Here is a 25,139-nt window from a genome sequence, read left to right on the forward strand (position 1 = left end):
CCTTTTGACGAAGAACGGTCCGGCGTGTTAAGGCGTGCGACTCGTAATCTGAGGGTCGCGGGTTCGCATCCACGTCGCGCCAAACATGCTCGCCCTTTCAGCCGTGGGGGCGTTATAAGTTACGCTCAATCCCACTATTCGTTGGCAAAAGAGTACCCCAAGAGTTGGCTGTGGGTGGTGATGACTAGCTGCCTTCCCTCTAGTCTTACACTGCTAAATTAGGGACGGCTAGCACAGATAGCCCTCGAATAGCTTTGTGCGAAATTCAAAAACAAAAACAAAAACTGAGGAACAGATAAATAAACAGAAACCTCAGAGTCAGAGGATGTTAGTGTTGTGTTAGTTGATGAAGTAATAATAACATGGGGCATCTCAGTTAAAAACACTAGAAGTGAAGATAAGGGCCCCAGTAACAAATAATATGTCAAATACTTTCCCAATGAAATGTGAGTAGAACCTTATATCATGCAGATGCTCAAGTAGTTGCATACAAATCCAAGAATGATGTGAATGAAAGTGGGTAATATTGCCTCTAATAACATAACAAACACTGGATAATATGATACTCTATTTATGAAGTTGTAATTACGTTAAGTAGATTTGTTTCTTTGTTTTGCATTTTGCTCAAAGCTATACGAAAACGATCTACGCTTGCTGTCCCTAATTTAGCAGAGTAAGACAAGAGGAAAAGCAACTCCTGGGGTACTCTTTCAAACGAATAGTGGGATTGACCATAATGACGCCCTATGAATGAAAGAGCGAACACGTTTAGTTTAACGTGGATTCGCACCCGTGACTGTCAGATTACGAGTCGAGTGCCCTAACCACCTGACAATGCCGGGGCACGTAACGTGGGATAAGTCATATATGTATATAATTACGTAAGATTATATGTTTATCAAATAAATTATACAATTTATTTTAAGAATAAATACTTAATGATTGTTTAGCTTTATTTGTAACATGAGAGTCACAATAAATTAATTTAAAGTAAACATTATGACAAATTTAATTACGAAACTCGATAGGGGTCGTACACATTGTTTGTAACTCATTGATGCAGAGATTATCGAGTGTCGCGTGAAATTTTTTGATGTGTAGAATACAGAAAACAGACGATTAGGTGTAATAAAGATAAATAGTTTGGTTTGCTGTTTCATGGCGCAAAGCAATTAGACTATCTACGCTAAAGATAAATAAATAGTGTGATTGGAATGGTAAAAGTATAGAAACAGACAAAAATTAGCAGACGAGATGTTACGAAACGGAAATAGGCCAAAGAAAAGTAAAAAGGGAAGTTAATCGTCGTGGAAGGCCTTACATTTAATATAGGCCTAATAATTGATATATTATTGTGAGTATTGTAAAAGGTAGCGAAAATAATTTATTTCGCCAAAGAGAGTACTGAGTATATATTTATATCTAATCTTTTAAAATAAAAATTACAGCATAACTTCCGTTTGACGTATCTTAAAAAAAAAAAACTTACAAAGAAACAGCTAAGCCTAAAGTTACCACTAACCAACGTAAGCTTTATCGAAAGAATCTGATTCTGTTATGGCGAAATAGAAAATAAGAAATTTATTTAATTACAAAAAAATATGATGCGAAATTTAACGTTTACAAAACTTGCAGATTAGAAAAATTGACACCAACCTTCCTAAAAATAAAAGTATACTTCCAGACCAAAAAGCCCCCCAGTGGCTCAGCGGTATGTCTGCGGAATTATAACACTAAAAACTGGGTTTCGTGATGAGCAGAGCATAGATAGCCCATTGTGTAGCTTTGTCCTTAATACAAAACAACAACCAGACCAAAAATTCAAATATATCACAGAAGAACTTCAAATCAAAAGTTTAAAACAAAGTATAAAGGAAATTCTCTGCAAAAATGAACTGAATCCCCGCAACAAACTTGCAAGTTTAACTTCCTCTAAAGATTAGTATTATCATCATTCATACGTAAAATCACATGCTATAAAGGCTTAACAATCAACTAAAGCAGCCCTGGATTAACCATTACGCAAAATACGCACATGATTAGGGCAACAATGGAAGGGATAACCACAGAGATTTCCCCTTAGTTATAATGCCCTTATCTCTTTCACTACCACACTCAACTTTTGTTGATTTTTTTTTTGTAATTGCTCTTATCTACCGTGCTTGATTTTACTCTGCATTGTTAAAAAAGTTTTCTTTGGCTCGGTTAGTGACTAAAGTTTCGAGAATCTACCAAACTATGTATCTGAAGTAAGAAGTAATTGATTTGCGAAAGATTACTGTAAAGAGCGGTACAAAATGTTGATAAAACTTCAGGTAAAAGATGATCACATGTTATGATGTCTATCTAACCTTGCAGATGAAATATTTTTCTCAATCATTTCTTCTGCTGTGGCTATTTATAAGAAATTATAGGCAGTGGAACTGTTTTGTTTTATCTTTTACTGCTTTATTCAGTCACATCTACAGAAACAAAAGAGAATAATACCACAGAAATATAAGTCAAACGAAATGGTAACAGATGTGTTCAGAGACGTGGCTAGTTTAATGTTTTTTTCGGTTTTGTTTTCGTGCCTTATATTGTCTTGTTTGTTTTGGTTTTATTTGCCTTAGAATTGCTTTATAAGTGTGTTTTTCACTGAAGTTTTCTGAGCCGGAAGTTTTTGGCTTCAAATAGCTTGCTGTTAAAAACCTTTGTTTGTGAGTACATGTTTTGTAATTTATCATACCAAGAAAAATTTTAGAAAGGAATGCTACTGTAGCAATGCTACCGTTCATATATTACATGTAACCTGTAAGAGCATTTGGGCATGTATGTATACCCTTGTAATTATGTAATAATATAAGCAAATCTGAAGCTGAGATTTACTAAGGAGATAAGTACAAGGGTGCCTTCTGGTGATATTTTTTTTATGAGACGAACGAACAATCCGAGACAGAAACACAAATACAACGAAGACAAACTTTCAGGTGTAATTCAACTATTTTGTGACTATAAATTCAGATCACTATGTGTTGTATTACATTTCTGAAAAGCTGGGAAAACAATTGAAAGATCGGAGCAGTCTAAAGGCGATAATTTGATCTTTTAGGTTAAATTATGTAAGACTTCGTTCGACATGTTCGATAACAAGGTTCTTAACATTGCAATGTTTATACCATACTACTAGTAGTAGTACAGTAATGTGTCATCGTGGTCATACGAAGATAATGTAAAGAACTGAAAAATCAAGAAAATCAATTTAGGATTGAAAATAGTGCATAAACTGAACAAGTTCATGTGAGCAAGGTTAGTACTAAGTACTAGGCTTAACGTTAGTGGCCTCAGTTGCAATGTACAGGGTGACCCGTAAGTCTCTACCCATCAATATATCTTATGTATCCAGTGTATCTGTGTGCTGTCCCTCATTCTCGCTGCATAATATTATGCGACGCCATGTTCTGTGAGACATTTTCAAGTATAAATGGGCTTACATCGGCCATATTTCTCTGAAAAAAAGAAACGAATACATAATACATGCGTAATTGAATATAACATAATAACATATGGATGGGTAGGAACTTACGGGCCACCCTGTATCAGCATTAGGCCTAATGTTAATGTTATCTGAGAACTGAGTGACAATAACGTTAGGCCTAAATACTGTAACTAGTTTAGTGTAAGTACACTGGAAACGCTACTGTAGCCTGGAATAATGAAGTGGACTATTCCCAGTGTAAGGCTGTCGTTTTGAATTTACCTTCGCATCCAGGCATGTAAGTAAAGTTTCAGACATATGCCTATTTTGTTGATGCATGGTTTGTTGGCTCATCTAATAGTCCCAGGTCAAATCTGAGCTCAAAAGAAAAGTTGAGGTTACAACTCATTCTTCAGATATTAGGATTAAAGTACTCTAGCCTTTGACATTGCTTCTTGCAATCAGCTACCATAACAACAACCGAAATGAAACTTTTGCAATGACTGAAAATTAATTTTTCTAAAATAGATTGAGGCCAGTCATGAATGGTTTTCAACATATCATAATACAGCAAGTCAATAAATGTATTTATGAATTCATGTTTATGTGCTGATGGACCTGGACCTTAGGATAACTTTCTGACAGTCTTTGTCTAAATGTAGACCTAGAGTTTAGTATGTTTGACTGTCTTACGAATTTTTTCTTTATAAATTTCAGTGTTTTTCTTATCATTATAATTATATATGATCCGTATTATTTTGTGTGTTTTTTTTCTGTATTTTTCAGACTGCAAGATGAAACATGTTCATTTAAGTGGTGCACAAAAGAAAAAACTGGCAAAAGAGAACCAACAAAAGGCTTTGGATTTAGTGGCCAAGACTAGATAGCAGATTAATTTTTCACTGCACTTACACAACAAGATCTTCCACATCAAAACCATGAGAAGTCACTTGTACTGTATCTGACTTTGACATGATTAAATTTGAACCAAGCTTCACACCTACAAGTACCACTTTGTCCACTTGAAGATCAGAACGTCATGGTGACGTTGAGGTGTCACAGGCTTGCTCAACTGGAACAACTTTCACAATTGATCTTACTATGCTTGTAAATTCTCCAGATATCTCTCGTGTTAATGTTGATGCAAGTTGCTCTATAAGACAGTTTAAAGTTGTAATAATTTCTGTAAATGAATATTGCTGAACTATGGTAAAATGCTTCAGTCTATAAAAGATGAAGAAACTAAAGCAAAAGATCCAGGGTTGTGGCTCGATTTCTCTGCTGCTGATGTGGCTTATTGGAGTGCTTGTGGACCCACTGACTGTTAACACCACAATGGGTCATTTGTTAAATCTTGCTGGATTTTCAGTAGTAGCAAACCAATGAAATACTGTTTGCAAAAACTTTTCTTTGGGGTAAAAACCAATGGTGAGTAATACAAGAGAGAGTGGTTATTGTATTTACTATCGACTCTTTGTCCCTAAATTTTCCTCGTGTTTTGTTGAAATAGAAGGGTTCAGTGACTGGCGAAATACTATTGTAATTGATCATCATGAAAGAAGCACTACTCACCGAGACTCTAGCTAACATACTTAACTTACAGACAAGGTTTAGACTTGCAACAAGAGTTGGAAAAAGAAATTAAAAGAAGTGTGCGATTACTGGGAACATGTCTTGGAGCATGCAATAGTTGTTATTTGTACGTTAGCTGAACGTAGCCTGGCTTTTCACTGAACAGATGAAATTTGGTTCACTGCAGAATGGGAATTTTTTAGAGCTACTTGAGCTCAAAAGTCAGTTTGATCCATTTTTTAGCAGGACACATTTATAAATATGGAAATTCTGGAAAAGGAAATCCTTCATACTTGTCCAAAACCGCCTGTGAAGAACACATTGAACCAATGGTTCAGAAGGTCCACACATTCGTTGTTGATAAAGTAACTTCTTCTGGTTATTTTAGCTTGTCAGTTGACTCGACGCCAGATCTATCACATATAGATCAGTTAAGAGTTGTACTCGATACTTAAAAAATGGGCAGCCTATTGAATGCTTTTTAACCTTTCTGGAACTAAAAAGTCATATGACTGATGAAATGGCAAACCAGGTATTGCAGTAATTACGTGAAGTTTGCAAACTTAATTTTACAAAATATAGGGGTCAGTCTTATGACAATGCTGCTAACATGTCTGGGGGTTATAAGGATATGCAGCAAAAGATTTTAGAAGAAAATAAGTTTGCCATATATGTGCCTTGTACAGCCCATTCATTAAATCTAGTAGACCGAAGTTCTTTCTACTGCTGTCAAGTGGCAATTAACTTTTCTCTACAATATATTTGTTCTATACATTTTTTTCAGCCTCAGTTTGTTTGTTTGTTTTGAGTAGCACAAAGCTACTTGAGGGCTATCTGTGCTAGCCGTCCCTAATTTAGCAGTGTAAGACTAGAGGGAAGGCAGCTAGTCATCACCACCCACCGCCAACTCTTGGGCTACTCTTTTACCAACGAAAAGTAGGATTGACCGTCACATTATAACGCCCCCACGGCTGAGAGGGCGAGCATATTTGGCGCGACGCGGACGCGAACCCGCGACCCTCGGATTACGAGTCGTCGCCTTAACGCGCTAGGCCATGCCGGGCCTTTTCAGCCTCAACCAGCCAGTGGAAAATTTTTAAAGCTTGTACAATCAGGCAGAACGTGCTTCCATATTGATCTCATGTTACTCTCGCTTCGTTGATATTCTCGATAGCACTTCTGATGATGTAATTTTTCCAGAATTTAGTTGAAGATAGTGCAGCTTCTGTAATTGTAGTCTTTATTGCTTGAGAAAAGTTCGCTTCAAATAATAAGCTTTAAACGTCGCAATGACACCGTGATTCATTAATTGCAGTAGAGATGTTGTATTGGGTGGAAGAAAATGAATTTTGACATTTTCATTAAAGTCACAAAGTCCCGTTGGATGGCTTTAAAGTTCAAGTTGTTTTCTTGTGCAGTAATGTTCAACTGCAGGACAAAAATAACTTTTGTAACCAGTCTTCAAACAAAGGTTTTGTGACCCATGCTTTTTTTATTTCATCGCCAAACAACTGAGAGAGTCTTCTTTGCACAGCTGATTAGTGTTCGGGGGAGTTTCCGCACGATACACAAGCACACAGGTTTTAATTTAAAATCGCCAGATCCATTTCCGCCTAACAAGTGTTAAACGATCTTTTAACGCTTGTAACATGGCCAAGTTTTTTTCATTTTCTGATAGGAAAGTTCTAGAAGGCATATTTTCCCCAAAATAAACCCGTTTCATATTTGGTTATCTTTGTACCGAACTTTTTAATAATTTCTATAAATTCATTTGTAAATTTTTCAGCAGCATCTTTGTCTACACTTGAACTTTCGCCTGCAATACGAACATTATGGAAACCAGAGTGTTTGCTTAAAACAAAAGAACCAATCACGGCTTGCCGAAAATATTTCATTAGTTCCCCATTCTCCATCGTTCTCTTTTAAGGCGTTTAAAAGGCTCGTAGCTTTCGTTTGAATTTCCATTTGACTTAAAGGAATTCGTTTCTGATTACAATCTTCTAATCATATTGATAGCAGACGTTCCATATTCACCATTAGAGAGCTCCTTTTCTTTACGATTGTTTTCGAGGCAAAACAGTTGGTAGCCATTCAATACTGTTTTTTACTGGTTCTTTCATTGAACAGTCTTACAGATGGTTCATTTATTCCTTTGTTTCGTGCTAGTTAGGTTTCTTTGGCTCGGTATCATCACACATTCTTTTCTCACGCATAATAAAAGGATCTCTGTAAAAAGTGTACACACGTTCTTAACATGAAAAACTGAACTGCCGCTGACAGCAAGTGATGCTCAGATTTATACTGTGCAGTATATAATGTGCATGCGCATTGTATAGGCTTGCAGAAAGACCTAGAATAAGCGAATGACACAAATTCGTAGACATCTTTTCAGAAATATTAATTAAAATGTCAGCCATAATAAAAAGGGCCCAAAGACTTATACGTATATAAATAAAGCCCCATTATAGTGAACCCCATACTGTTAAGCTGCACTGTGGACCTCCTTTAATATCCAAGAACACACTTCAAAGACGAAGAGAAATACGTAACAAGATATTTATGAAATTGAAGATTTATAGAAATATAAATCTACGTTTCAAAACCGAAGTGTCACAGTAACAAAATTACATTTAACAAAGGATTTCATTCATGTACTATCTTGTAATTGAATTATACGTTAGTTTTGCATGCTATTCTTCTCAGTGTTTGGTTGTTTAACTGAGAAATGAACAACTTAAAATCTAGAAGCATGGTTTGGTTTGGGTTTTTGGAATTTCGCACAAAGCTACTCGAGGGCTATCTGGCGTTCGACTCGTAATCCGAGGGTCGCGCGTTCGAATCCCGGTCGCACCAAACATGCTCGCCTTTCAGCCGTGGTGGCGTTATAATGTGATGATCAATCCCACTATTCGTTGGTAAAAGAGTAGCCCAAGAGTTGGCTGTGGGAGGTGATGACCAGCTGCCTTCCATCTTGTCTTACACTGCTAAATTAGGGACGACTACCACAAATAGCCTTCGAGTAGCTTTGTGCGAAATTCAAAAAACAAACTATTGAAATCTTATTAGTTTTGAAGAACAAAATATTAATACAGCTAATTGTAGTCATTAATCCCTATATAACACCATGGAATGCAGTATTTGTCACATAAGTTATATATGTGAATATTCTTTAACTGATTTTTTAATTTAAATATTGTTACAGTGTTTGTAGGTTTATAACTACTCAATTATAATTTATATGTATCATGAGACATCTGTTAGCAGTCTTATTATGGTTTATATCATAAATGCCGACTAAGATTTGTATTGTCAGAAGAAATTGCATAGAAAAATTTCGTATAAATTTTATTTGCTTTTACCTAAATTTCAAGTTGAACTCTTAGGCAAGTGTTGTTATTGTTTATTAAATCTAAATTATGCATAACATAAACATGAATATAATTTCTCTGTTCAAGCGTCTTTCACACAACAGAAAACAATAAACTTTGCAATCATTATTGTTAGTAAAACGTTTTTCTACCTCACAATGTTACTTCAGTTCATGACGTCATTCAAACAAGAATACTTTGTGCGCATAGTAACACTGATATTTCACTTAGAAACAATACAGAAAGTGACTTACAAAGAGTACAGTGCAGAGAGATTTCAATGGCTAATTACACTCAATTATTTTATATTTTCGGTAGTTTCCTGCTTGTTTCAGGTTTTACATTCGTCTACGAAATTGAACGTGGTTCTACTCTTACATTAATATGTTCAAACCAAGCGAGAGAAGAACCAGTTATTTGGTACTCAAATCTCAAAGAAAAAGTTATTAATAGTGAGAGAACGCAAATAAAATACGGTGGCAAATTAGTGCTAACCCACATCCAATTTGAAGACGCGGGAATTTACACATGCAAAAATCGTGAAGGTGATTACAAACATGATGTCAGAGGTAAATTCATGGTGTTTTTTTTTAGACCATATTTTCATTTATTAAACTGTACTAATTTAACAGAAATAGCATCTAAATTGATATCGTCCATCTTGCTTTTAAATTTCTTTCAGCCATAACCTTTTCGTTTGATATTTCACTCACCATGTGTATTGATTTAAAAATTAATTGCCTGCGTATACGTAAGATTACACTATGTAAGAAAATTTTTTACCTTTTCTTGTTCCTGGGCAAAAAATGTTATTTCCTGATTGCTTATGCCTAAAGTAAATGGAAAAGGCCTATTGTCTTCAAACTTTGCTTTTGTGACTTGGGAGCGTGTATAACGAAAACATGATGGTAGAATATATTTGAGGGCTGATACGTGAAAGGGATTTATATTACAGTCGCAAATCTCGAAAAAGTATTTCTAAATATTTTTGTATAAATTTAGTATAAATACATGTAAATCTTGATTCAGATGCTGTCAGGATCCGGCATGGCCAAGCGTGTTAAGGCGTGCGACTCGTAATTTCAGCGTCGCGGGTTCGCATCTCCGTCGCGCCAAACATGCTCACACTTTCAGCCTGGGGGTGTTATAATGTGACGGTCAATCCCACTTTTCGTTGGTAAAAGAGTAGCCCAAGAGTTTGCGGTGGGTGGTGATGACTAGCTGCCTTCCCTCTAGTCTTACACTGCTAAATTAGGGACGGCTAGCGCAGATAGCCCTCGTGTAGTTTTGAGCGTAATTCAAAAACAAACAAACCATCGTAATTTAAAAAAATATAACAAATCTTTGGTTAAAAGGAATTTTAATTAAAACTTCATTTATTAAAACTGGTGTTTTCTTTTAAATTGATTCTATTATTCTTGTGGTTCAGTATTTTCAAATGACTCGCAAATACGTTGTTTTTTTTTTTCACATTCTTTATGAATAAATTTAAATCCAAGTCGTATAAGTATGTCTTTAGTTTAAGTAGAGTGCATATTTACAGAGAAAAATAGAAACAAAAACTCGCAGCTTAAAAAACGTGTAATATAATCTATTGTACCATTTAATCATTAATTAAAAAACGTTACGATTATAGTCTTATAATCGAACTGATAAGCAACCAGTTTTGGACTGACAACAGATAAAATCAGTTAACACTTAACATTAAATAACTATGTTCATGGAGTTATTGTTTTAATGAAATAGTCTCCCGATGGGACAGCGGTAAGTCTATGGATTTACAACGCTAAGATCAGGAGTTCGATTGCCCTCGGTGGACACAGTAAATAGCCCGATGTGGTTTTGTTATAAGAAAAACTATGTGTGCTTGATCATTCGAAAAGCTTTTCATTCTCTACAGTTAATTAGAAAGTTAAGTTCTTGCTTTCTACTCCAAGTAAGCTATCAAATATATTAGACAAAAGTGAAAGAAGATTACCTCATACTTACAGTTTGTGGTCCCTACATATAGTTGTCAGATTTTCATGTATTACACGTGGACTGATATTATTACAGCTATAATAAGTGCATTTCTTTTCAATTTATTCAAACATTTTCAAGGTACCTCTAATTGTAGCTGTAGTAATGTCAGTCCACGTGTAATAAATGAAAATCTGATAACTATGTGTAGGGGCCACAAACTATAAGTGTGAGGTAATCTTTTGCTTAATAGATTTGATAGCTTACTTAGAGTAGAAAGCAAGAACTTAACTTTCTATTTGCGGTCACATACAGCGCTTGTACTAACATAGCTAACTCCGATCCACTGTTTTCCACTGTAAAAGCTAACTACTGTCAATTATTCTGAATTTTGTCTTTGAAAACTAACATCTCAGCTCTTGTTTTGTATATTTTATTTTGTTTTTCTCTATGAATTGATATATTAGTGATACTTACCAATGATCTGAAGACTTTTCTAATCATGGTTTTCAGTTGGTTGATTCAAATAATTCGTTTGTTCACCTTCAATTTGTTTGTTTGTTTTGGAATTTCGCACAAAGCTACTCGAGGGCTATCTGTGCTAGCCGTCCGTAATTTAGCAGTGTAAGACTAGAGGGAAGGCAGCTAGTCATCACCACCCACCGCAAACTCTTGGGCTACTCTTTTACCAACGAAAAGTGGGATTGACCGTCACATTATAACACCCCCCCAGGCTGAAAGTGTGAGCATGTTTGGCGCGACGCGGGCGCGAACTCGGACCCTCGGATTACGATTCGCGCGCCTTACGCGCTTGGCCATGCCGGGCCCTTTTTCACCTACAAAGTAAATAATTTCTTTATAGAATTGTCTCTGTTGATCAAACTGTTGTTACTGCACCAGATAGGAATTTTAAAATACTCCCATCTACGTTAATTAAATTGTGTTTTTATCGATTTCGTTCATAAAACGATACGTTATCTTTTATATCATTTAATTGTAATGAAAATTGAACTGTCTTATTTTCATATTATAGTTTTTAACAACCTTCGTGTAATTTCCTATTAATACTATCTGCATTACTCTTAGTATTCTCAGAATATTTTGTAAATTATAAAATCTTGAAAATTAAAAGTATCATCTTCAAACTATAATACATCGAACAAGATTTATTAAATTTTATTAATATAGATATAAAAGTGTTTCTTTATATTGGTTTAATGTGTGTTTGCTCTTGTATTACAAGGAATTATTTGGTTTATCGTCTAATGATGTTGGATTCTCTGTTTGGAATTTAAATGTTACCTGTAGTATATTTATTTGAGTTGCAGTGTTAAATTTAAAAAACGTGAAATTCTATTTTTTTTTGTGTTACATGAATGTTGTTTTGAGTTTCGGGCTTGTTTCTCTGACGTAAAATACGTGGAAGTTGCCATAAAGTATTTTATAAATGACATTAGTATTGTATTTGCTTTATTTTTTTACAAGAATTTAAGTATTTTGTTTATTGTATTTGGGGTTATTGACAGGGTGGGTATCGTGTTGTTGACTGAGGTTTCTCTATATCACCGTTATCTCAAATCTCCTTCCTAGTCGCTTTATAACCTAGAAACATCGAACTACATATGAATTCTGTAATAAAAAGTTTTAAATTACCCATTGTAGAACGTCTGCAAAATTTATTCGCTTCAAGTGGGTTCCTCAGAAATATAAATGCATGAAATAGATTATTACAATAATGTTAAAAGTACTTACAAGGAATTATTACTTTAGAGATAACATGAAATCAGTTTTTCTTAATTTTAATGATAGGAAATGTCGATGTTGGAGTGTGGTATGAATAAGTATTGGTAAACATATCCACATATAATTACTTTAAATGTTACCATCAATACTACACTCTTTGTTCGTCCATATACTGATCCATCTAATCAGGACTCCAGTAATGGGTGATATTGCCCAACTCCAAGATGCAGATGTTGATATTGACAGCCATAATATACTCTTGGAAGATGTATCACATTCCATTAGTTGATGCTAAAGATGCCCTGAAAAGAGTTATTTCAGGGCAGTGATGAAGACGAACTCGTAATCTTATCGGTACTCCTGTAATAAACATACAGTATTAGTCAGAGGCTGCCACTGATGTTCATAGCAATAATACTTTATAGTTTATAGGGATTAGTAAGCCATACCAAAACAGTTTTGAATATGCAACCTGTCATATAATGTGACTCGATCTGATATAACATTTCTTAAATGGTGTAATGTAACCGAAAATTGGTAGCTTTTGGGAAAGGTATGTAACAGACCTTTCCAATGTAAATTTTTATATGCCCATATCATGAAAATATATTCAAATGAGAATTTAAATTTTTCGAAACAAAGATATTTATTGTACGTAAGAGCATCGAAGAAATAATTTTGGTTAGCCAGAATAATTCGGAAAAGACCTACAACAAGTCGTACGAACACAAATGTCAGAGATAAAAACCGCTGAAGTGTCCCAGGCGATGGTACGTAAAAAAATATCTCAGTCTTCTAACCGCTGAGTAATTAGATAGATATGCATGTTATTGTACACACAGACACACCAGTCACCTCACTGATGTAAGAATTATAGATTTCTATGTGATCAGAGACTAGATGGATTATGGTAAACCTGTAGAGAGAAGTGATGAGGCTCCAAAGTTATTTTGATATAATGAACTCAACTTGTGAATGTTGAAGCAAAATCTTTTGTACTCTAAAGATACAAATCATATCTACGAAGTTTTTTGAGAACGTATTTTGAATAAACAATATTATAAATTTACAGTGAAAGGTGTTAGATCGCTATATTATTTATCTTGATAAATCCGCAAAAAATTAAGTATTTACTTTTATATTAACTTTAAATGAAAAATTTTCTCGGAATGCATTTCATCCAACTTCTGCATTATAAGGATATTATTTGATATTTTGTTGTTTGCAAGACACAATCATACACTGATACATTTTACGAACGTAATATTCCCAAAATAACCTGTATTTTCATAACTGATATTAACATAAACAATAACAACAGTTTAACGTTTAACTGTGACAAATAAGAATTTTGCAAGGGAAACACCAACAGAAATCAAATGTACCTATAGAAAAACATAAAAAAAAGATCGTGTGTAATTTAATAAATTTCCAAGTTTGTGTGATTAGTTTCATTAGTTAACTCCATTAGGAAGTACATGAAGAAACAAAAGTCTACTGTTAAGAAACTGTTTTGACACGTTTTATTTTTCTCACGAAAAGTAACATTAATGTTGTTATTTTACAGAGTGAGTTATAATTAATATTATAACTAGTGCGTCGTGCTCATTGTGAAAAACCTTAAAATTTCAACGGTGACACAAAACGTGCTAATAAAAATATTAACTCTATGTTGTTTTCTCCAGTGTATATTCCAGCCGAGAATCTCAACTGTACTCGTGGATACCAAAGAGATGTTTACAGGTGTTGTAAGTATATATGATACTCAATTACTTTAAACTGTTCACATTAAACACAAATAGATGAAAGACTTTTAAAAATATGGAATTTTAGTTCAACATATACGTTTTTTGACACTAAAGACGTTGTTAGAACAATAAAATTAACACTGGGTAAATAAATGTTTAGCTTTGTACTTTTAACGCTTTTAGATCCATGTCCTCCTGGTCACTATGACAATGGATTCCAAACTCACTGCCTGCCGTGTCCAGGAGGGACTTACATGACATCTTTTGCTGCTGACGCCTGTATACCTTGTCCTGGAGATAAAATTACTGATGAAGAAGGAGCTGATAATAAAGATCTTTGTAGAAGTAATGAAACAAAAGGGTTTTAAAGTTTTCTTTTATTGTTTCCTTAACATTTTAAAAATGTTTATTTTTGTTCATGCAGATTGTTATAATACGATATTTCTTCATAACTTTCATGGTTTTTAATGCATTAAAAAGCTTTGCTTTTACTTGGAAATCCTACTACTCGTTTTTAAAGATGGGCTCAAACATTTACGACAAATAGTATTGAATAGCTGTCTTACCTCCAGTATATCATTTCAAAATTATGAACGGCTAACGCTGAAAGCCCTCGTTCAGCTGTCCGCGAAATTGAAGAACAAACAAACATAACGGTGTCACATTATTACTAAAGATATTTAACTAAAACAGTGTATGTCCCAAAACATAACTTAAATCTATGTTTAGTTTATGTACATAATGTCGTTTTTGTGATAAAATAAAGTAATTTGTCCAAATACAAAACAAATGTTTTAATATAAGGTAATAATAACATTGGATTATCAAAACGTAAGCACCGTCTCATAAGTTCTGAATAAAACTATTGGAAAGAATTGTTACCAAGTAAACGAAAAAACTTCGTCAGTAGTGACGTTCGACGTTCAGTGTTTGTGGTCAAAATGGTATCGTTCTTTATTTGGGAAATTTAGAGTAAAGAGAAATTTGTAAAAATTACTGTTTTTAATAGTGTTATAAAAACGCAGAAACTACCATTCAGTGGATACGATTCGATAGCATAAAAGAATAATGTACCATAATAAGAGAAGAAGCTAATTATAAAACTTAATACAGTAAGTGAATAGCGATTAAACAAACTGGCTTTATTAAGTAGTCAATGGAAAGACGGTTTGTTTAATTTGTGTTATATATTCTTACAATTTAAGTGAATCGAAGTTGATTTAACTCACTGTGTTATACTGAGTTGAATAATATGTACATTATCGTAAAGAAAATGTCTAGATTTTTCTTATATCGTCTGATCACGTGTGTTTGGAATGGAAAGTCAGTAGGTTTCGTGATATATCGTCTCACAATGTAAATATGTTGGAAAACCTAACTGATTTCCCGTTATATAACTATATAGTTATTGTTATTACACAACTGTACTATTTGTCTACTAGTAAGGAGCTCAAATAATATAACAGGCGTCATTTTTCTTTGCTAATTATCTGTTTAATGTGTAAAGATAAAATGTATATATACAGTTGTCAAATTGTAAAGGTTGTTATCAATGTTTAATATGAAAATATATAAGAAATATCATATTTATTTAATTGAAATTTTTAATATGTTAAATCAAGTTTATTTTTAGTTTAAAGAATTATACACTTTGTTATTAAGTTACATTTGAAGTTTTCTTTCTGTTTTATGTAATCGATACAATGTGTAAAACAACTCTCTCTTAAGATCCAACTGAAGTGGTTCTCAAGCTTACTTTCCCCTGGGCCTCCAAACCAACAGTTGTAAGATATCCTTGGTGGATGGAAGAGCTAACACTAATTTCGATTTGTCTTATTGCTTTGTGGTAAGTTACATGTTATCTTCCAGTTCTTGATAATTAAAGTATGTGGAACAGGGGTGAGAGAGCATCTGACCTCAATACCCAATTATCTTTTAATTGAATTGTAGGGTTAGATATTTGAAAATGTCAAGTGTGTTCAGTGCCCCTTTGGTAGTTAATTTGTGAAAACACTAATATGAACCTAGTAAAGCTGAATATGTTTAATTAACCTTACAAATGAGGTAAAAAAAACTTTTCAATTATAGTTAACACTTCTCACCAAACTTCTGTATGGTGATTTATCAAGTGTTTTTGTAGATCTGTTTGTTTACGAAAAAAACCAACAAAAAACACAACTATTTAGAGTTGATCTTTATTACTATTGTTTATATAGAAAACTGAAATAAATAAATCGCGTTTTTATTTATTATTATTTTATTATTGTTTAGCGTTCTTTGTTGCTTCTGCAAGATGAATAAAAAAGCCCGGGGCAAATGGAATGCCCTTAAAAACCGCGTCCTCGGGTCTTGTGGTGTTTTTTCCTACACAAAGCTAGAAGACCAAGAGCTTGTAATTGAAAAGATCACCGCCAGGGAATTAGACATTTTGGAAGCTGTTTCAATGATCCCTGAGTGTGAGAAGGTCTCGACAAATAAGTTTGATAAAAGAGAAACTAATATGGTGTTAAAGGAAAATCAAACAGAACCAACCATCTTGCAAACAATAAATGAAAATCACTCAGTAGAAAAGAAAACAGAAAGAACAGAAAACCTGAGCAAGCCTGCTTCAGGTTCTGACAAAACTAAATTAAAGAAATGCGTTAGGACAATCGTGAATGATGACAAACCTGAAGAGACATTAAAATCTGATTCACCAACAACGGTTCGTATACGTTTAAAGTTCTTTTACTTTATAGTACTCAGTATTATACAGCATCAGTATATAACCATTAATAACAAGGATCTGCTCTTAATGTTAAACTTTCACTTCATACAAGTTTATTTATACTTACATATTTATATATATATTGCAAGAAGCAACTAAAATATAATAGAATTAATAGTACATTATTAATGTTAATGCAAAATTACTGTTATAAAATAATTACAACCATTCTTATATTTAATTTCTGTGAATATCTGTATCTGGTTCAAAATTGAATTAATTTCTCATTCATATTACGTTTATGATTAATATTTAGTGTAGTTAAAAACATTTCACTTTAATGTAATGCATACTATGTCAAACTGAGTGATCAATATCATATCAATGTTGCATGCTTACAATGAGTGTTGTTAAGACATCCACAACTACTGAAAAACACGCATTCAGAGTCATTTGAATACATGTAATTCTTCTTCCAAAAGAGACCTATACATGTTCGATACTATTGAGGTCTGATAAGTCTGTACCCTAGTTAAACTGGTCAATCACCTCTTCTTCAATATTATTTACATGTGGGAAGACAATTATCATCCATTTAGCTAAAGCCAGAACCAAACGTAAACATATATGATAGTGTAAAAGGTACTTCCATTGCTATTATGTATAGCATTAATGACATCTGAAAAACATAAAGGTCAGAATGTCCGTTCGTGATTTTTCATTTCCACTACTGATATTAAAGTGAGTTATTTTGTGTCTTACTATAACTATAATATACCTTTTGTTTGTTAATATTGTCAAATTTATTGTGTTTTTAACCGTACATACACTGAAATGAAGTTCTGTTGTAACTACGAACATCTGATTCTGTTTTTAACAGTTATCACATAATTGCTGCGAATCGTTAGATCACGGTAACTTACTTAAAATGTGGATTTTATTATTCTTAGTTTAGTACCAGTGTATTTGTACCATTTTGTTACAAGTGATTCCACCATATCATGTTAATAACACTTTGAGACATTTTACAACAGTGTTTGTTTTTTATAGTCAGCCAACTTTCATTGGTTTTACAGACATTTAGTGAAATATCCAGTTGTCTTCTTTTGGACCTTACTAAGATTATTGAATATTTTAAAGTACTATAAACTCCGTGATTTACTTCAGTGTTACAACTATGATAAGACAGTTTGAAAACTCTTCCTCTTTATAGTCATTTGTAGTTCAGATTACATAACTTTTCATGTTTAATTTATATAACAATGAAATGAGGAAAATAACTAACATTTGTTTATAACAGTAGTTTTATCTTGTTTTAGCAAGTTAGTATTTGTGAACGTACAAAACATAAATGTAAAACATTATTTAAAGCTATTGTCTGCTCTATATTACCTTCCTCACTATTTGGGACAATGCTTGAGATATATTTCGTAGTTTCGAGAAAACGTTTATCAGACATCTTAAACCAATTTCATAATTTACAATTTTCATATAAACACTTATTTGGTTTTACTCATATAATAGTAAAATGATTGTTACATAAAGAATAAATTATATATTTTTAAAATGTTTATTAACTGATTATTGTTATTAAAACATTTTTTTCGATTGATGAGTGTTGTTGCCTCACTAATTATGATTTACATCTTCAGGCAGAAACACCAAAAGAAGTGAAAGACGATGAACGTATCCGGAGGGAGGTGTCAAACAACATCAGGCCTCCCTCTACTAGACGTTTTCACAATGTTGATAAAATTATTACTGTAAGACTTGGCAGTAAACCAGAACATCATCAGAGAAACGTTTTTATTGCTATTGAAAATACTGAAAACCGAAACAAATTTGTTATTGGTAGAGCTTCAAAATTAACACCCACGTGTCAGTTGAAACGTTGCCAAAGCGAACATAAACTTATTGTACAGAAACCTAAAAAGAATAATCAAATTAAACACGTTAACAGCCCTCACAAGATTGTTTTCACAAGAGATCCGAAACTGGAACCAAAACCCAAAAATTAGATAACCCATGAGCTGCATACAAGCATACCATATTAAAAAGAATTACTTTACCTTATCTCATAAGTTACTATTTTGTACATTTTACTCACTGATATAAATAATAAATAAAACATACTCATGAAAAACAAAGAATATAATATTCACCTGGGTCTTCTCTTTTTTGCTGTCAACTGTCATGAAACTTAAGCTCACTTTTTATGTACTAAAGGTATTGATACAATCAATAATGTTTTTATGTAATTAAATAATACAACTAAGAACAGAGAATAATAATACACAGAAAACACTGTCCTAAAACACTAAAGATAACTATTAGCATTTGTGAAAGATGGAATTGCAAGAGTTAATCTGATTATCCAGTTAATGGTTTGCAGACAAACAACAAATAGAGCTATATCACTGTGTTAAATTTTGTGTTAATTGAACAAGAAACGTGGAGACGTATAAGAAACAGACACACACTGACATTTATTTATGTAGATTCAATGATAGTGAACATTTTAAAACTACAGCCCAGTAAAGTATGGCTGAAAACTCAATTGTCGAAAACAATAGGTGGTAATAAAACTCCTTTATAAATATAAGGTAAACCATAGAAAATTATGGCATAATATTCAAATTGTGTTTATAATCAAGAATGTCATCTTTATTAATTTCAATGAATATCTTGGCAGTTTTGTCATCAATTTTATTAATAGCATTACTATGCAGTTCCTCTGCCTATACTTTTAACGAAAGTTAAATGTTTATGGAAATGAGATAGCTCACACATCTATTTTGTTTGATATATTAGAATAAATAATGTCTTTCTTTTCATGGTAAAAACTGCTGAATTTATCACGTACATTAAGTTAACTTGAAAACATCTTTTTTTTTTTTAAAGATTCGATGGTCCTCCCGTGACTATCGATGTCATTCCAAAAATTTCTTTCTAAGTACTGTTGTCATGGTGTTTTATGAATAAAGGCTGATGTTTGATACGTGTTCCTGGTAATTATCTATGGTTCTTCTGTGTAACAAATATGGGAAATATTCCTTCTATAATTTTAGTAGGACAAAGGTTTTTGAGAACACAGTTAAAGCTTCAGGAATGAAACTGAGGTTGTTAATGACATTCCCTAACTTGAAGTATTTTATCTCCACTGACAATGATACTTAGCTTAGTGTAGTTTTGTGTTTAACGTCAAACAAACAAGCTTTATACCATTTAAAAAATTGTTTACTTACCGTCAAAATCATGGACCACTTAGTAATAAATTTCATATCTTCCTTTATTAGTGTCAAAACCATATTTTTGTGAAATATCTGTAACATCCCTAAACTGGAGAAAATTCAAATGATTTGGTTCTATGAATGTATATTTTACAGCCTTCATACGTAATTTCTCCACACCAATAATTCTCTGGAAAAACGTTGTTTTTATTGTTTTTTTCTCAAGATTTTAAAGTAATAACTGTGTTGATAACACCTGAGATGATAGAATTGGAGTTTTATCTATAATTTTTACCTGTTATAACAGCCTACCGATTTGAAAAACCTGTTGAAATCTATAGATTGACCTTCTGTAGAAATGTTAGAGTAATGTACAATACAATAGATAGAACAATGATGATTATTTAATTATGCAAATCCTTTATCCCAATTCGAGCAATACAAACTTGAACCAAATGAACCTTTCTACGTACTTTTGATCGTGTCTGTGAAAAGAACAAGTAACAGAAAAACGGCTAGACTGATCTTCATTAGAACAGGAACACTTGACCCTTGATATATACCCCCAAAATGTCTATTATAAAATAATCTGTAAACATGTAAAAAAATTTAATTATATGAAAAGATTTTCCCCTTCTTCACCCTACATAATAAAATAACTAGGACGTCGAATCGAAGGACCCGCCGCCAACCGTTCGGTCACTTTTTCCAACGGCTGCGTCTAGACGTCCGACACGCCGCAGCAAGCTGCTGTTGGACCAAGCACGCGCGAAACAGGCCGAAAAAATGGGTTCCCCCGTCGGTAGGCGGCGGGCGCGGGTGTTTAAATTTCCCGCTCGCTTGCACATGCTCTCAGACTCTGTTCGAGTTGTACCGAGGCCAATGCGTGTACTCGGCGGGAGCAGGTGATCGAAATGCCGAAGATATCCTTTAGGGACGTCGAATCGAAGGAACCGCCGCCAACCGTTCGGGCACTTTTCGCAACGGCTGCGTCTAGACGTCCGACCCGTTGGAGCAAGCTGCTGTTGGTCCACGCACGCGCGAAACAGGCCGAAAAATGGGTTCCCCCGTCGGTAGGCGGCGGGCGCGGGTGTTTAAATTTCCCGCTCGCTGGCGGGACATGCTCTCAGACTCTGTTCGAGGTGTCCCAAGGCCAATGCGTGTACTCGGCGGGAGCAGGTGATCGAAATGCCGACGATATCCTCTAGGGACGTCGAATCGAAGGACCCGCCGCCAACCGTTCGGGCACTTTTCGCAACGGCTGCGTCTAGACGTCCGACCCGTTGGAGCAAGCTGCTGTTGGTCCACGCACGCGCGAAACAGGCCGAAAAAATGGGTTCCCCCGTCAGTAGGCGGCGGGCGCGGGTGTTTAAATTTCAAAGAACATAAAATGTCAGCTTCACACGTTTTCGAACACTGCAATTCAAATAAACACAACATAACCACAGAAAACACTCAAATACTAAATAAACAATAAAACAAACAAACGCAAAATTAAAGAAACCTTACTTATACAACAACTTAATCCCAAAATAAACCAATATAAAAATACAACATTTCAAAGTCATCTTTCTCTACTAATAACCATACTGGGTGTCAAACATCAATAATTATTCTGTCCTTCGCTGGTACAGCAGTAAGTATACGGATTTACAACGCTAAAATCAGGGTTCGATTTCCCTTGGTGGGCACAGCAGATAGCCCGATGTGGCTTTGCCATAAGAAAACACACACACATAATTATTTTTCACTCACTGTCCCGTGTCTGCGTTCATGAAGCTGATGGCAAGATATTTATTTATTCCGTTAGATCACGAGAATACATCTGAGGGGATCATAACTTTACATAATCTTCCGCAGTATTAATAATATTTGTACGTCGTTGCTGGGGAAGCTGGTATCAGTTTCATAATTCCAACATATTTACTCAAAACAGACGTGATCACCTAGAAGATGAATTATTGTTTTATTGTAACTAACTATTTGTAGCTACACTAAACGATAGAAGGAATAATAGATGAAGTAAACACAACTGGAACAAAAATACTATAATTCATTGTGTGTGTGATTGCCTAATAACTTTATTATAGACAGAACATAAAAAATGATTTTGTCTTATTTTAAATTGGCCCTCTACGTTTTGCTCAATACTGATTAAATTTCTGTGATTTACGATAATTTGATATAGTTGATTCATATTTAAATTAGGTGTTTTGAAGTAAATTAATTCCCTCATCGTGAACCTTCGAAAAAATATCCAGTTCCAAATGAGGTAGAAGATTTACTATTCTTTGTAAGTTTGTATATAAGTCATTATTTGTAATAACCGTTATTGTAAATTGTATTATTGTCTGAATATTAAAATATATGTGTTTTGAGAAAGAAAATTGTGTGTATCAATCTTGTTAGCAAATACCAAAAATTGGATACGTATCGACATTTATTTAACTTCTAAATATAAATTATAAATTAATTCAGGTTTAGGCCTATTTGAAATTGTAACACGTAACATCACACATTTTCATTGATCATAACGAAACGTAAGCGAGGAAAGCAATTAATAAAAATGAAATGGGACACTGACGTTATAGACCCCAAGAAATGGTTTGCCACATGTATAAACTGAAACTAACCCAAATTTCTTTGAGGTGTGATTTGATTGTTGTTAAGGTCAAAACTACACAATAGGCTATCTGTATTATGCCAATCACAGGTATCGAAACCCGAATTTCAGCGTTATAAGCCTGAAACTTACCGGTGAAAAACTGGCGCTATTTCTGAGATCAAAAGCCAACAAAATCTCATAACTTTACAAATATACACAAACATGTTGTTTCTAAAGGAAGATTATAAACTTATGAGGTTAGTAACGTTGATTATATCCACAGATAATATAACTATTATTGTTATTATTTGTTTGATTTTTTACATTTTGTTAGGTTCAGTATATTTCATAGAATAGAACTTATAAACTCATTTATAGAGATTACAAAGCGGAAGAGTTTTTGTTTTAGGTTCAGTATTTTGTTATCGAATATTATGTAGGTCAGGTTATAAAGCTAACCAAAATTTCAGGTTCATCATGTCGCTCTACGGATAACGTGAAGTTCGCCAAATATGTTCGCTCTTTCTGCTATGGGAACGTTTTAAACCTGCAATCAATCCCACTATTTTTTTGGTAAAAGAGTTGCTCAAGAGTTGGTGGCGGGTGGTAATGATTAGCTACCTTTCTTCTAGTCTTACATTGCTAAATTAAAGACGGCTAGTGCAGATAGCCCTCGAGTAGCTTTGTGCGAAATCCAAAACAAACAAACAAACCTGTTGCCAAAGAAGTGATGATGGGAAGCAATGCAAGCTAAACAATAGATATAAGCTTATTTCAACAACCTAAATATATCATTCCAAGGCAAGCTTATGTCAGTATTCTACATGCAAGACAAAGTTAATGCAATGATTGCAAAACTGGAGCTATGGGGTACACATTTTGGGTGCAGTAAACTGAAATCTTTTTCATTTTTCATTCATGTGGCTATGAACTCATCTGAAGCACTTGTTGAAAATATTTTGAACACAATGAAGAGACACTTGAAGGACTTCAAGAAAGATCTTCATAAGTATTTTTCCAAATGTTTGGTAGTTGTGAGTGGATGAGGAACTACTTTCTCATCACTTTGCACACATTACCAAATAACTTGACACCTTCAAATTAACAACAGCTTCTTCACAGGGTGTCTTGAAGTAAAAGTCTGTGTCGAACAAAAGTCACATTATTTTACTTGTGTATTAATGCACAGTTTCCAACCTTATCAGAGAAAGTAGTTAGGTATCTTTTATCATTTCCCACTAGACTGCATGCACATGCGAGTCGGGATTATCGGTGCTGGCTAACATCAAAACTTAAAAAGGAATCTTATTTTCAATATAGAACCTCATCTTAATCTTAAAACATCAAACTGAATATTTCTCTACTGCTGTCTGATTGTAAATAGTTTCATTCTTTTCATTGAGAAACTTATTTTCAGGTATTCATTTTTAAACCAATTATATTTATTATTCATTATTGCATGAATTTTGAAGTTATTCTAACTTTGTCATTTAACATGAGAAAAACAATGTTTTGAAATAAATGCAGTAACACCTGTTTAAGCCAGAAACTGCATAAGGTGGAAAAATGCACAAGCAGGAAATAACAAAATTTTGCAGCATTATCTTAAGATTTCTCTCATAAAAGGCCCTCTACATGATGGAATTTGCATAACATGGATGTAAAACTATCTTTCACCTGCCTCATCTATCAACAAGTAGGATTAGAACCTGAGTAATGTAAAAAAAATATTTTTGATTAAATATTAATAAATTCTCATTTAATTAACAATTTATTTAAATATTAATAAATTCTCATTTAATTACTAATTTATTTAAATATTAATAAATTCTCAGACATTTTGTTACAGTAAGCATTGGTTAAATATATTCTGTTCATTTTTTCTGCCATCATTATTCTGATGTTCGCTATTCGAATAAATGATTGACTGTTCTTTTGGTTACTTTTCCTGATGGAAAACTAGAGAAACCATGAGTAATAGGTGAAAGTGAAAATCTGTGCTGTTTCAAAAATTTAAGAAAAAATCAATTTTCTGTGAAATGGAAGGGGAATAATGATGCATGGATGACAAGTGCTATATTCAAGGAATTTTGAACAAATTAAACAAAAGAATGGAACAAGAAAACAGGAATATTCTACTTTTCCAAGATAATGCAATTTGTCACCCAAAAGTTCAACTTTCAAATGTTTCTTTTGTTTTTCTATCTCCATGTACAAAATCAGTTCTACAGCCACTGGATAATGGAATTATACAGTTTATAAAATTGAAATACAGAATATTGATCTTTCAGCATATTGTTACAAGTACGGACGACTATAAGGGAGCATCTGAAATGACCAGGAAAACTGACGTGTTAGATGTAATTGCATTTTTAAATCATTCAATCAAATACGTAAAAGATGAATGCATAATAAAGTGCTTTGGAAACTGTGGATTTATTATTGATAATGGCAGAGATTGTGGAGAAGTTATTTGTTATGCTGATTTTAGTGAAATCAAACTTTAATTGAGAAGACTGGTGCAGATGATTCTGTAAATGTGGAAAGTTTTGTGAAACTTTCCAAGAATGTTTTAACAGAAACTAATGAAATTGATTTAAAATCTGTAATAGAATCACAAGATGGTAACAGTGAAAGAAATTCAGAAGATGAACAAAATGGAAAAGATAATGAGGAAATATAAATTCCTATTTCATCGCACATGTTAAGTTATATTAACTATAAAATTGTATGCAAAAATGAAGAAGCTG

The 25,139-nt window shown here is 33.5% G+C and overlaps 1 protein-coding gene across 3 annotated transcripts; it reads left to right on the plus strand.

Annotated features, from left to right (window-relative positions):
- Nucleotides 1–1,048: 1,048 nt before the first annotated feature.
- On the plus strand, nucleotides 1,049–22,171 carry LOC143242617 (uncharacterized). 3 transcript variants are annotated; one of them, XM_076486080.1, is made up of 7 exons: nucleotides 1,049–1,354; nucleotides 4,244–8,966; nucleotides 13,785–13,847; nucleotides 14,031–14,192; nucleotides 15,576–15,693; nucleotides 16,119–16,551; nucleotides 18,207–22,171. In XM_076486080.1, the coding sequence occupies exons 2-7, from the start codon at nucleotides 8,678–8,680 to the stop codon at nucleotides 18,570–18,572; spliced, it is 1,431 nt and encodes a 476-aa protein (XP_076342195.1). In that variant the 5' UTR covers nucleotides 1,049–1,354; nucleotides 4,244–8,677; the 3' UTR covers nucleotides 18,573–22,171. The 3 variants fall into 3 exon arrangements, with proteins under 3 accessions (XP_076342195.1, XP_076342196.1, XP_076342197.1); XM_076486081.1 differs by having other exon boundaries at nucleotides 1,050–1,354; nucleotides 4,244–4,885; XM_076486082.1 differs by lacking the exon at nucleotides 4,244–8,966 and having other exon boundaries at nucleotides 1,051–1,354.
- The last annotated feature ends 2,968 nt before the right edge of the window (nucleotides 22,172–25,139 follow it).

The sequence above is a fragment of the Tachypleus tridentatus genome, unplaced genomic scaffold, assembly GCF_004210375.1.
Source record: "Tachypleus tridentatus isolate NWPU-2018 unplaced genomic scaffold, ASM421037v1 Hic_cluster_2, whole genome shotgun sequence".
Classification (NCBI taxonomy): domain Eukaryota; kingdom Metazoa; phylum Arthropoda; class Merostomata; order Xiphosura; family Limulidae; genus Tachypleus; species Tachypleus tridentatus.

Excerpts from the sequence above, each read along its gene's own strand:
- LOC143242617 (XM_076486080.1), top strand. The coding sequence starts at position 8,678 with ATGGCTAATTACACTCAATTATTTTATATTTTCGGTAGTTTCCTGCTT. Across the intron at positions 13,848-14,030 it reads AAGAGATGTTTACAGGTGTT|ATCCATGTCCTCCTGGTCAC; the intron begins GTAAGTATATAT and ends TAACGCTTTTAG. Across the intron at positions 14,193-15,575 it reads TAATAAAGATCTTTGTAGAA|ATCCAACTGAAGTGGTTCTC; the intron begins GTAATGAAACAA and ends CTCTCTCTTAAG.